The sequence below is a fragment of the Epinephelus lanceolatus genome, chromosome 13 (genome assembly GCF_041903045.1).
Source record: "Epinephelus lanceolatus isolate andai-2023 chromosome 13, ASM4190304v1, whole genome shotgun sequence".
Taxonomy (NCBI): Eukaryota; Metazoa; Chordata; class Actinopteri; order Perciformes; family Serranidae; genus Epinephelus; species Epinephelus lanceolatus.
In genome coordinates, this window is record NC_135746.1 from 30,628,648 (window position 1) to 30,642,323 (window position 13,676).

At 42.3% G+C, this 13,676-nt stretch overlaps 1 protein-coding gene and 1 long non-coding RNA gene across 2 annotated transcripts; one reads left to right on the forward strand and one right to left on the reverse strand.

Moving 5' to 3' along the window:
• Window positions 1–5,405: 5,405 nt before the first annotated feature.
• Window positions 5,406–10,153, forward strand: LOC144466543 (uncharacterized). Its single transcript, XM_078173979.1, has 7 exons — window positions 5,406–5,487; window positions 5,709–6,012; window positions 6,380–6,556; window positions 6,702–6,794; window positions 6,882–6,910; window positions 7,955–8,023; window positions 9,150–10,153. The coding sequence occupies exons 2-7, from the start codon at window positions 5,736–5,738 to the stop codon at window positions 9,276–9,278; spliced, it is 774 nt and encodes a 257-aa protein (XP_078030105.1). The 5' UTR covers window positions 5,406–5,487; window positions 5,709–5,735; the 3' UTR covers window positions 9,279–10,153.
• Window positions 8,126–11,846, reverse strand: LOC144466545 (uncharacterized). The gene is made up of 3 exons (XR_013493161.1): window positions 11,179–11,846; window positions 10,553–10,714; window positions 8,126–9,255 (listed from the first exon to the last, which is right to left on the reverse strand). It is a non-coding gene; the product is annotated as an uncharacterized LOC144466545 (long non-coding RNA).
• Between the last annotated feature and the right edge of the window lie 1,830 nt (window positions 11,847–13,676).

Below are 13,676 nucleotides of genomic sequence, written 5' to 3' on the forward strand. Positions count from 1 at the left end.
AGTCTCGCCAACTGCGTTACGACCTGTGTGTGCACACCACAAGATTTCTCCACCGAGCCCTCGCTGACAGAGCCCCAGATAACGTGGTGATGTCACCAAACTACGTTTTTTAACTTAGACACATCGTAAAGGCATGGATATTCTTCCCAGTGTGGAATCAGATCTGCCTCCAGGGCCTGGGTTCAAACACAACGCGCTCCCCTGTGATCCTGTGGACGCCGCCATTGTTGCTGTTGCTTCCCGGCTTGTCAGTGTTGCCAGATCTTGGGAGAGAAACAAGCAACCAGGGCTATGGAAACAAGCCCAAAAGAAGCGACTCCCCGCCCAAAGCTGCAGCTAATAAGCAGACCTGGCAATCTTGTCTTCACATTTCTTCCGTCCTCCTGCGTGCTGACGTGGGACATATCCCGCTTCTCATTCGCTGATGCTCTTTGTCAGTAGTGTCACACTTCTCCAGTTTTCTAGCATACCAGATATCCAGTCCCAGTCAGGGGGTGACTCGCTCGTAGACTTGTTAACACATGAAGACTCGTCGTGGCAGACTATCTGCCGACTCACCTCCGACCCAACGTGGCTCTCAAGATCCTCTGCGATGTCAAAATCATGGTGAAAATCGTGTAATGTGAACTAGGCTTTAGGTGGTGACGTTTAAAAGCAGAGTGCTGATGGCTAAAGTCCCTGTTATTTTTGCTGCATGCATTTTTCCACAGCAGGGCAGGAAAAAGAAGTTTGCCTGGTGGAGGTGAGCTGTTTGCAGAGATGCTGATGAAGAGCCTGTTGTCTGCAGCTCTTCATCAGCATCTCACTGTGGCTGTTTCTGCTTGTACTCTTCCTCCCTGCAATATTATTACATTTGTCTTAATTGAAGTAAAGCCACTAATACAGTTCCGCTAATTCAGTAATAAACATATTTAAATTCCTATAGTCTTAAAAATAAAAGTCCCCCGTTATTTTGTTATGTAATACTTGTATTGTGAAGCAAGCAGCAAAATAAGGAAATGTTGAGTTTTCCAGCAGCAGCTTAACACAACTTCTAATATGGCAGAACATGAAACAGTAAAATAAAGCAGATATCTAAAGTGAAAACAGGAAGCAGGAGAGAAACTAAACTCCACACTACAAAGATTCAGTTAGAAGCTACAGACGTACTAAGAGCTGAACACACAGAGACTTTTAAAAACACCTTCCTCTCTGCTGTCCTGCAGACAGAGGTGAGTAAGGTCTAGCAATACACAGCTTGTTTGAAGGGGAGGATGGGGGTCATTGGGGGTTGGCTGTGGACGGCGAGATGTCACTGCTACCCACTCGAGGGCAGGCGGCCCGGCTTTTGGACACACTCTAGAGAAGGTCCATCTCCAGTGCTGTTTGGCATGGCACGCCATGTCTAAACTGACAATAAATCAGCACCGGTTATGTTATTATTGCGACATATTTTTTTGAAATATGATCCATCTGAAGCTCAGGTTTTGTTTAACTTGAGCAACTCTCACTGTCCTTACACATATTTTAAGAAGCTACAAATTATATTTAGCTATACTATAAGCCTGAAATGCTTGGAAATCAGAGAGGGGAGAGTTGTTGCTATGGAAATATCTAGTCTGGTCACATTGGTGTAAACTGGCAGGTTTTTCAGAACATTGTAGAACAGCGTATTGCAAGTAGTTGCAGGTTACAGCCTGTCACAAATCTTTGGTCTGAACTGGACTTTAGTCCCTCCTATCTGAAATGCAAGAGCAGAGGAGGCAAGGAAGAGACACTAGGAGAGAGGAGTGGAGGCAACATCAGTTCACCAAATGAGACATCTGTGCTTTGGTGCCCTCATTTTAGACTGACATCAATCAAATATGATGTGTGGTACAGCTTCAGTCTCTTTAATATGTCATTGGTACTGAAAAGACTTCTGCAAAGGACACACCTATATATCCTTGCTCATAGCTCCTCTGACAAGCCTCCTCTCTCCTAGAGAGATCGACAGGCAGGAGGATGGTGGAGAGTGGAGACGTGGAAGCACAAAATAGAGAAATGAAAAGACCTCCTTGTGTCCCTGCTCACTTTGCACAGGCCATATACCTTTCTCTCAACCCTCAGACTGCGATTCTTGAACCATCCACTAGATGTCCTCAGCCTTATTACCAGTCTTGGTCACCTGACATCCCCTCTCACCTACACACCTGTTCCTACTTTCCTCATCAGCTGTGCAGTGCATATACCAGCCTCTTTCCCCCAGTCAATGGACAGTTTGTTAGAGTTCTGATGTCACTCATCAAGCCTCTGTTTCTCTGTGATCTGAATCCTGTGACCTGAAATCTGTCTCTGCCTGTCTGCATTTGTTTCCTTCCCCTTTCTGGTTTGCCATTCTGTGGATTCTCACTTTCTTTTATTTGGACTTGCTACTAAACCTAGTATGTATGTACATTCACTTTTGTCACTAAATCATTAACTTCTGTTTGCCTCAACTGCTGCATTTCAGTTCTTCATCCATTATTTGAGGTGTCTTTGCAGACATTTTCATAACTGAAAAATAAATTCTGTACTCATCATCATTGTTATTATCTGCGAGCAGTGCTGGGGTCTTGATGACCCTAAACATGCAGGCATGAAAACAGCTTGTGCCAGCAACTGAGTTACAGTAGTTCAGTGTGGAAGAGACAGTTCAGTCAGACACTTATCAATGTGATCAACACTTCTGTTTCTGGCCTTTATCTGGTCATCATTAGAGGGTAAAACCTCTGGAGCTCTGCTGCTGCAGTTACCTACCTTCTCACCAAATCACTTCTGCTTTAGTTATCAGAAAAATGCAAATAAAAACAACTGCAGAGACTTAATGAGGAACCAACAGACCAGTAAAACATCATTTTATCTGTGTTCCCTCCCAGCTGCTACAGTGTCACCATATTGCACCACGGACATCAAGAGTGAAATTCTGCTGAGCGAAGAGTTTGACTCTTCACCTGTCTGTTCATGTGTGCTGTCAAACATCACCTTTAATCCTGTCTGGTTTCTAACATCTAAAGGAAACAAGTGGCATCATTGCAAACATTTATTTTAACCACCAATCTTCACACCTTCAACTTCCTCAGTCATCATCGTCTTCTTTTCAGGAGGTGAAACACGTCAGTGTCAAATGCACTGTGGGACTGACTCAACATGAGCATTAATACACTTGATTGTTGCAGCATTAAACTGAGAAAATGACAGTTCAAAAATATAACATGTAAAAATTGTAACGGTATCTCATCATTTAATGAACACAAGTTGTATAGTTGCAAACATTTATCTTAATCAACAATCACTAGGGTACATTTTTAACTTCCTCAGTCATCTACTTCTTCTTTTTGCAAAGAAACTGTGGTGGGTTGATTGATTGATTGATTGATTGATTGATTGATTGATTGATTGAGGCAGCAACTTCTCAAGGTGACGGTCAGATTATTGCTGAAATAAGCTGACCGTCACCTTGAGAGACTATCCACCAGCCACAATTAAAGGATCCATCCATTTTCTAACTGCTTATTCTCTTGAGGGTCGTGGGGGGACTGGAGCCTATCCCAGCTGACATTGGGCGAGATGCGGGGTACACCCTGGACAGGTCGGCAGGGCTGACATGTAGAGACAGACAACCATTCACACTCGCATTCACACCTACGGCCAATTTACAGTCATCAATCAACCTATCCCCAATCTGCATGTCTTTGGACTGTGGGAGGAAGCCGGAGTACCTGGACACGGGGAGAACATGCAAACTCTGCACAGAAAGGCTCCCTCATGGGATTGGACCAGGAACCCTCTCGCTGTTAGGCAACAGTGCTAACCACTACATCACTGTACCACCCTCAATTAAAACACCTGATGCCACATTTTGATTTTTCATTTTTGGAGGTGGACGGTTCACTTTTGAAATCAGTATACCATTTGGATATCATTGCTTCACACAGATGCACTTTGCTCTCACTCACAAACAGCTGCTCCTCTCATCCATCGATCTGATCGGATCAGCTCTGATAGGATAGACTGATCAGTTACCCACGCCGCTACTCAAAACTCCACAAACTGCCACTGAGGGGGAACAAAAGAGGAGGATCGCGTGCCCTGCGTTCATGGACTTGAAAAAACCTCTGATTTTAAAGAGGGGAGACAGAATTTCTGGATTTGGGTCACCATCAACCTTTTCTCATTCCAAAGTCATCAAATACCAGTGCTTTGGCAGTGACTTCCTCATCAGACACTGATTAAAAAAAATCCATCTTTTCACGTCTGATACACAGCCAGGCACCTGAGTGCATAACGCTGACTGATATTGTGGGGGAAACGTGGCTGGACAACAACGTAAGGTAAGGGGGCAAAAAGTCAGAGTAGGAGTGTTGGTGGATTGGTCTAACAATAATGGACTTTCACGCAGGAGGCCGGTTCACTTCCAGTATAAATGTAAAGCCAAACCCTCTTATTTTTCTCTAAACCTAACCTTGTGCTTTTGTTGCCTAAACCTAACCATGTGTGTGTGTTGGCTAAATGTAACTATGTATATTTGTTGTTGAAGGAAAAAAAATGTCGATCTGCGGTGTTGTACTGATGTAGTAGGTTTATTCTGAAAGAGACTGTATGCAAACTGTACATTTCCTGTGAAAACAGAAATGCATTTTGAGAACAGGCAATGCATGTAACAGGCTGATGTTGGCATAATATCCCAGAACGTCAACAATAGACACACCCAGGCTACCATGCATGTCATATGTCGACTTGGAAAGTCCATGACCAAGCGACGATATGTGACAAGGTGGGAGTGAGAATGTGTTGTCACTGTAGACGGCTACTGTTGTAACTGATTTTCACACTGAGGCCGACAGCTAGTCTGAAAACACTTCAGTCCTTTATCACCACACTGAACGACAGTTTCCTCTTCTGTATTTTTAAAACAATCTCCCCTCTGCATTTCTGCATCCGACACGCTCATTGCAGTTTGACGGCACGTTTGTCAGGCTGCTGTGACCTCTGACCTCTTATGTTCATATATTGTTGATATAAACTGTTGATTATTGTCTGGGTATTATGTGTTCAATGTGAGTCACTGTGGAGGAGCGATAGAATGAAATGATGACAATGTAAAATAAAACAAATTTTAAAAATGACATTGTAAACTGCATATTCTGTGTGTTTCAGCAGTGTCCTGGCTTATGACGCCCATCTTTGCCGTACTTGGAAGAAGCCACAGACACATTTCCACCGAGGTCTATATATTCAGTAAAATGCTTCTAGGCTCCAACTACATAAATCGAAAAACTGACAACTGAGAGAGGAGACACAAAACTTAAGAAGTTGCTATGAGGAAGTCACACTTTACGCATCACAGGAAGTACTGTATAACCAATGCAAAACTCAGGCTCAGAGACTCTGACAGTTCAGAGTGTGAAAACCAGAAAGAGAGAATGATGGTTGCATTCAGATGGATTTACACGTTTTTTTTTCTGGTACTGGTGTCTCAGTTTACAGGTGAGAATACAAATTACAGATTTTACCTTCATCAATATTGCTAATAATATTTTATGAAATAAGCTTCATTAACTCAGGCAGATAAGTGGAGTGAATGCTGAGTTTAGTTCAGAGTCTTGAAGCAAAGAAAAGGGACATTTACAGACATGTTAACCATTAACATATAAATCGAACTCAAATTTAAGTTGATTTTTTATGTTTCTTTCTCATTGTGTCACCAGTAACTGTCCAGACTCTAACAACCTTCAATGCCACAGTTGGAGTTAGCGTCAAGCTGCCTTGTAAAAGTCATAGATGAGCAATGTAAAAGTGTGACCTGGCTCTTCAGTCACTCAGACAAGACAACAACACTGTTTGAAGACGGGAAGATTAAAGCTAATTCAGACCAGCTGTATGTTACATCTGACTGTTCTCTGAATATAAAGACGGTCAGCCTTGAGGATGCTGGTCTTTATACCTGCAGACTGTTCAGATCAGGACAACAACACGGTGAAGACACTGTGTATGATCTGTCTGTTGTTGACAGTGAGTATATACATCATAATGTCTTGTTAAACAATATACTGAAACATTACAATAATTATGATTACAGTGATGAAGTTAATTTGTAATGATGTTATGTGCTGTAATCCTGTTTGACCTCTATGGATGGTGTTAAAACACACTGAGGCTGCATGAGAGTAATGTTAATATATAAACCTGCTCTGTCACTGTGACCTTTATGACTGTGTGTGATGAGAAATTGAAGTGGATATTTACTGTAGAAAGTGCAGCAGTTTATTTTCAGCCTTTTGTTCTCACATTTTTAAGTTAAGTGTTCAGATTACATCATTCTTTCACTGAATATGGTAAGGTAGAAAATGGTAATTACTTTTTTTTTTCATTTGTCCAGGTAAGGACACAAAACCAGCCACAATTAAACCAACGACAACAACGACAATTAAATCAACATCCAAAAGAACAAGCACATCAAAAACAACAACAACAACAACAACAACAAAGGCAACAAGCACAAAAGCCGGGACAAACACATCAGCAACTGCAACCAACAACCCACCAACAAAACAAGGTGACTTCACATTTCATATTTTTCTGTCTGTCTGCGTCTTAGTCTCATTTGGAGTGTTTACACACGTCTGAGATCAAATATGCAGTATAAGAACACATAACAGTATACTGAAGCTCATCATCGCCAAACCTTAATTCTCTTTCAGTTTGGACATGGTGGTGGTGGGTCATCATTGCGTCAGTGGGTTCAGCAGTGCTCATAACTGCTGCGGTGCTCATCAGATGGAAGAGAGCTAAAGGTGTCATTAAACTTTTAGAGAAAAAGGATGTTTGATTGAACAGTATTTTTGCTGTGTAAGCCTAAGTCGAGATCTTTGTCTTTTCAGGTAAGAGAACGCCAATGGACGAAAACATGGTGAGTTTACAGTAAACAATATATAAACAATGCAGAGTGCATTGTATTGAAACTACGTGGTTCCTCGTGGGGGGAAAATAAATACAATGTTAATGAAGAAAATAGCAATGTGAACAAAACAAAACACCACAGACTAAAGCCTCATGATGATGCCCATCCATCACTGGTGCATGCTTATGCATTTAGAGGGTCATGGGGGGAGGGGGAGACTAGAGCCAATCCCAGCTGACACTGAGAGAGAGGCAGGGTACACCATGGACAGGTTACTGATCAATCATGGTGCTGACACACACACATAGTGCAAGACCCTTGTTTTTCTGCTGTAATGTGAATACAGGTTAGGGAACTCATACCTGTAAAACCATTCCTTGGGTGTGGCCACACAGTAAGCTGTGGCAGCAAGTTGAAAAAGTTGATGCAATAGTGGCTCCTGTCTGAAAATCACCTTAAACTTTGAACTCATACAAAAACCACTGACTAAGGAAGGTGGTTAAACTGTTGACCAGATCTGTGTTATCAGGGTCCTGCCATATGATTTTGACCTACACCTGCTGCCAGCCAGGCAGAGCAAAGTATTTTCCATGACCATGGTATATTTAGGCTATTGCTGAGCTCTTGCTTTTATTGAACGGTCACCAACGGCAATATGAAAGTTATAGACACATTCCAGTTTAATTAGATTTTATTGACATGTTCATAAAGCATTTATAACATTGTTCTTGAAAAGAAATAGGCCTTTTGGCTGCCTGCACATAGTGCCTCGTCATCTTTTCACCTCAATCCTGCATGCTAGTAGACTTCTTTAAAAGATACCAGATGACAGTTCTGTAGACCCACCTTCACTTGTTGGTTCCCCTGTAGATAATGCTCTACTCAATCCACTCCTCCATAGTTGGACCACCATGGAGGTTGAAGAATAAATGCATCCATTCTGTAGCAGTGTGATAGCTAACTAGCTAGTTAAGCTAACTGAACTAAACAAAGGACATGAAAGAATATAAATCCCAGTTACTGAGCCGTCCTTATGCTGTCTTCTCTGTGCAGGCTGATTCTGCAGATGGTGTCTGCTACGCCTCCATCAGCTACTCCAAGACGACCAACAGCAATGCCCAGGTAACTGGTGCTGCCGGGATGCTGTCTAAAATAACACATGGGAACAGCATCATGCTGCAGTCATTTGGTTCTGTGTAAAAATACAAAGGCAAAAAGACTTTGTCATGGCCCTATAGCGTGAGCTCTGTGTAAAAAGGGTTCTAGAAAAAATATCATGGTTTGGTTTGAAATACAGTAAACATGCTTGTTACCAATGTAACTTAACGTGACGTATGTCATGTGGCATACCAACGTTAACTTTTGATTTCACATGGGACATCTGTCTCCTGCTTGAAAGTCCTGGGTTAATTTGACACATCTGTCCACCCAGACCAACTCTTGACACAGACTTTCTTGCTCTTTATATTACGTCAGTTACTCTAAGCGTCTATCAGTGATGTGGCCTGGTGTGTCTCATACAGATGCTAAAGCCGTAGATATACTTGATTTTAACCACGCATTCACATAGAAAAATGGCTGCAGTTTGAATTAATTGTTCACATACTTGCATATGTTGTGTAGGTTAGGTTTAGGCAAGTAAGGTTGCGTAGGTTAGGGTTAGGAAAAGAAACATGGTGACAACATACCTTTAAATAACTCAAAGTTCACTTGGTTTCACATGGTCCTGAACAGTGGGGGAAAGTCCTGTGTTTGTTTGACCCATCCACCAACTCCATGTGATCACAGTCTTCCAAATTATGTGGGTTATACACACATTACTGGATCATGATTATGTGGGTCATATGTGAATTGTGATGCATTACTTTTAGTAGGAACGCTGCATGAGAAGAGCCTTACATGTTGCATATTGCTTCTTGCGGACACGTAGTGTTAATCTCTGAGGACATACAAAACCAACATTCCAAACAGATGCAGGATACACAAGACAGCCATCATGTACATGCGTAATTAAAAGCCGATCAAGGTGCAAGATTTAAAGGGTGCCACAGTGCGTTGTTATATCAGACAGTGAGAGCAACTGATCAAGTGTCAGTATTTCACAAGCTGGGAATGGGAACCAGTATTTATCACAAAAATCTGTCATTTTGTGATCAATTCTTCTAATGTCAGTTTGTCTGTAAATAACTTCGACTCACTACAGGCCAAATTGAGTTAATGTGTATGTAATGTATGTGCTGCATCCCAGGTCCAGGATAAAGATGATGATGAAGATGATGCAGTGACCTACAGCACTGTGAAAGCTTCCTCGTCTTCTGCTGGAGCCTCTGCTGATCCCAGTGACCTCTACGCTACTGTCAACAAACCAAAGAGATAATATGTTATTTATTCATTGCAACATGTTGTTTTGATAACAATTGCATGATTTATCTTTTTTTCAAGGCTTGCCTAATCTCCTTTTTATAACCATATAACTGATAACTGCTTTCTGCTAAGTAAATGTAGTCACCCATGTGTCATGAGGATGTATTATTCTGTCTCTCTGTCCCTTTTTGCTTCATCAGTCCCTGCATGTCGTTACCTGAACAGATCTAATTAATTATGATGTATTATAATTGACCATGCTACCTGACGGTGTACAAATTAGTTGAAATTAGCCCCAGCTGCAACATTTAAATGATGTACACATCATTGCATCAATAATTATAATCAGATGATGAAACCACTGATCCTGAAAAGAGCCATCCTAAACAATGAGCATTTTTACTTTTGGTACTTTCAGGTTGTTACAAATTGGTTAAGAAACCAAGAAGCTAAAGCACATAATCATGTTTGAGTAGAAAAACAAAATACACAACCTAGAAATGAGCATAATATGTCCTTTTTTAGCCTGTTTATCTGTTTATGTGTCCAACAATTTAGGATTACCTGCTCTATGTTGTGTCATTCTTTGGGTCCTCCCTATTGCCTGTGTACGATAAACCCTCTGGGTATGATGTATTTTGTGAGATTGATTTTGTGTATATAACTACCTATGCAAGTTATTGTGACGTATTGTAAATACATGACATTTTTGTAACTATAATTTTCAGGAGTTCAGTCTAAGTCCCACACCAGCACAATATCAGATGAAGTCTGCGTCTACACTGTGCTTAAAATAACATTTTAGGAGCATGGATTCAGTTTGTGGACACCCTTTTTTCAGCTGATGTCAGATAAGCCAAATCATAGTCAGTATTGAGGTGTTTCCTAATCCTTACCCTTGATATAAAGAAAAAAATAAATAAACTTGTAATGTGTTAACTGTCTGCTCTAAAGAGTCTCATGTGTTTCTGACTTTTATCTGGTCATCATTAGACGGTAAAACCTCCAGACCTCTGCTGCTGTTGTTAACCACATTCACCAAATCACTTCTGCTTCAGTTGTCAGACAACAAAAAAACCCAGCAAAGATATAATGAGGAACCATCAGTGTAGCATCAGCTGCTACAGTATCATCATACTGCACCATGTCTGTCACCTCTCTGTTCATGTGTGCTGTCAAACATCACCATGAATCCTGTCTGTTTTCTAACAAATATCATCTAAAGAAAACAAGTCACATCATTGCAAACATTTATTTTAACCAACAGTCTTCACACCTTCAACTTACTCAGTTGTCGTCTTCTTCTTTTCAGGAGGTGAAACACGTCAGTGTCACAAATGCACTGTGGGTCTGGACACAGTGTGAACTTGAGACTCATCATGACCATTAATACACTTTGATTGTTGCAGCATTAAACTGGATCACTGACTGCAGAAACATATAACTGTCCTATGAGAGAAACAGTTTGAAAATTAAAAAAACAAGTAAAAATGTGTTATTTTTCTTAGATCTGTTAATTCAACTCGTGGAAGATGGAGGCAAAAAAGTGTTGCATTTATATTTTCGTTAAGGTGTTAATATAACAATTGACAGACGAGACACAAAACTTACACTTTGATTGTTGCAGCATTAAACTGAGAAGATGACAATTCAAAAATAAAACATGTAAAAATTGTAACAGTTTTTGGCTGTTTGGACGTCTGTAACAAATTCAGAAAGATAAAAATCTAAAACAGTGTTAAAGTCACTTTGAGGAAGTAGCTGCAGCGTCTCTCTACTAAAGCACTATAGAAACGTGAGACTGAACATGATAGTAGTTTGGTAAGGCACTTGAACTGACTGCCCCCTTAAAAGTGGGGAAGGTCCCCTTGGACATTTCGGCCCCACGACCGAGGGTAAAAATTTTAACTCACCTCCGTGTGTTGATACTGTGTCCCGGGGAACAGATCTCCAGCACAGGCCGCAGGTATGTTGGCGGTGTGTGAGTCCTGCCTCCCAACCCTGTCAAAACTGAGGGAGAGCATCTCCGGACTGCAGGCCGACCTCAAGGAGAGGGAAAAGATCCTCCTGGATTTTACCACCGTCGCCACGACCCAGGCGAAACATATTGCTCACCTGACGGCATCCGGCGCTGGTGACCGGAGCATGATGGCCACGAACAACACCACCCTGCCGTGGACCGGCTCCATAACCACCGGAACTCCGACACCAGCACTAGCCGAGTCCCGCTGGCACCGCCAGGGAGCCAAGCCCAAATCATCGGCACTCTCCACCTCCTGCCTTCGCCCCGCGGAGCCGCAGCGCTTCATCACGGAGGGTGGAGCAGGAGCACCGGTGAGCTCAACTCCACTCTAGACGAGGGAGCCCTGGTCGGTGGTGGGCAGGGGCTCTGGGGCTCGTCCATCTCCTCCTCCTCCGCCTCCTCCTCCACGCTGGTCCTGGAGGCCGGTATCAACGACCTCAGGAACCAGCAGTCAGAGGTCCTCAAGCAGGACTTCATCTCCCTGGTGGACCGCCTGCTGGACACGGGGAAGCGGCTAATTATTTCCGGCCCGCTTCCCCCACCTCGTTATGGTGACGTCACCACCAGCCGCCTTCGCCAGCTGCACCTGTGGCTGAGGGGACACTGCTTGGCCAAACGTATCCCTTTTGTGGACAATTTTATAGCTTTTTTAAACAGACCCCACCTTTTTAAACGGGACAGCCTCCACCCAAACCAGGAGGGATCACGGCTTTTATCAGTCAACATTGACCTGACCATCCGATCCTGCACCACAGCCACGTCCTGACTCACTGCTCACCCACCTCCACCCTCCTCCACTACACATTGCACCACACACACTTCTCCCTCAGTAGCACCTTCTCTGCAACCGGAAACACAGGACATTCACACCATAAAAACTATCATTACACTTAGAAAGTTGAAACCCAGGAATGTTTTTAGACCTAACCGTGTTTTTAACAACCATTTGAAAAGTCACGAAGAGCGCACGTTCAGCACAAACATTAAAATGGCAGTGCTGAACGTGCGCTCCCTTTTAAACAAATCTTTTATCATAAGTGATTTAATTTTAGACAATAACCTAGACAGTATTCTCCTTACAGAGACGTGGCTTGGCACCGACGCACCTGTTGTTCTCACCGAGGCCTGCCCACCAAATTTTAACTTTTTATATTGTATTAGGGGAGGTAAAAGAGGAGGCGTAACTGCATCAGTAACAAAAACCACAATGTCCTCAAATGAAGTTTCTTTTAGCAGTTACACATCATTTGAGCATCATGCCTTTGTTTTTAGCAGCCCTCCTATCCTTTGCATAACGGTTTACAGACCACCCCAGTACTCCACTTCTTTTATCAGTGATTTCTCTGAATTATTATCAATCATTCACTCCACCTACAACAGGATTTTAATAACTGGTGATTTTAATCTACACATTGACAACACCTCAAACCCAGTATCCAGAGAATTTTTAAACCTCTTAAACTGTTTAGATTTTAAACAACATATCACGCAGCCGACCCACAGCAGAGGACACACCCTGGACCTGGTCATAACCTATGGCCTGTCCATGGGTGTGTCCTCTGTTGTGGATCTGGCTGTGTCTGACCACTTTTGTGTGTTTTTTAACATCACCAGTTTTAACCAACAGGAGGCCCCGGTGAGAACAGTGAGGAAACGCTACCTAACTTCTGAAGTGGCTGCAAATTTTATCCAGATTTTACAGAGCACTCCTGCAGAGATTTCACCAGCACCCTGTGATTTTATTGTGGACAATTTTAACAACAAACTCAAGTCAACGCTGGACTCAGTGGCTCCACTTTTAATCAAAACAATTAGAACAAAACCTACACCCCATGGAGAAATCAGGAAATCAAACAACTGAAAAGATACTGCAGGAGTGCTGAGAGAAGATGGAGAAAATCAAACCTAACAGTTCACTACGAAATATTACGTGAACAACTCAAAACCTACAATAACGCAGTCAAACAGGCAAGAATATCCCACTTCAAAAAACTAATCTCTGACAATAAAAACAATCCCAAATTCCTCTTCTCCACAATAGATATTTTAACAAACAGTAATTTTAACAGATCACCTAAGACAACAACCAATGCCCTTTGTGAGGACTTTGCAGACCACTTCAGAAGTAAAATCAATGACATCAGATCCAGTCTGTTATCGCAACAGATTTTAACTGTCGACACACCTGGATCATTGCTTTTACCTGAGGAAACACTGGAGAGTTTTGCCCTGGTTGATGCGAGGACACTTGGTTGAGTTTTCTCACAAGTAAAGCCCACAACCTGCCTTTTAGACCCAATTCCCACACCATTTTTTAAAACATTTTATGGTCCCTTTGAGGAACAGCTACTGTACATGGTGAATTGCTCTCTTCAGACAGGTGTCGTC

What these genes read in the sequence shown, in the direction of transcription:
- LOC144466543 (XM_078173979.1), top strand. Translation starts at nt 5,736, where the DNA reads ATGCCACAGTTGGAGTTAGCGTCAAGCTGCCTTGTAAAAGTCATAGAT. An exon ending in CAACCCACCAACAAAACAAG is followed by an intron (nt 6,557 to 6,701) that starts GTGACTTCACAT and finishes ATTCTCTTTCAG; the next exon opens with TTTGGACATGGTGGTGGTGG. An exon ending in CGCCAATGGACGAAAACATG is followed by an intron (nt 6,911 to 7,954) that starts GTGAGTTTACAG and finishes TTCTCTGTGCAG; the next exon opens with GCTGATTCTGCAGATGGTGT.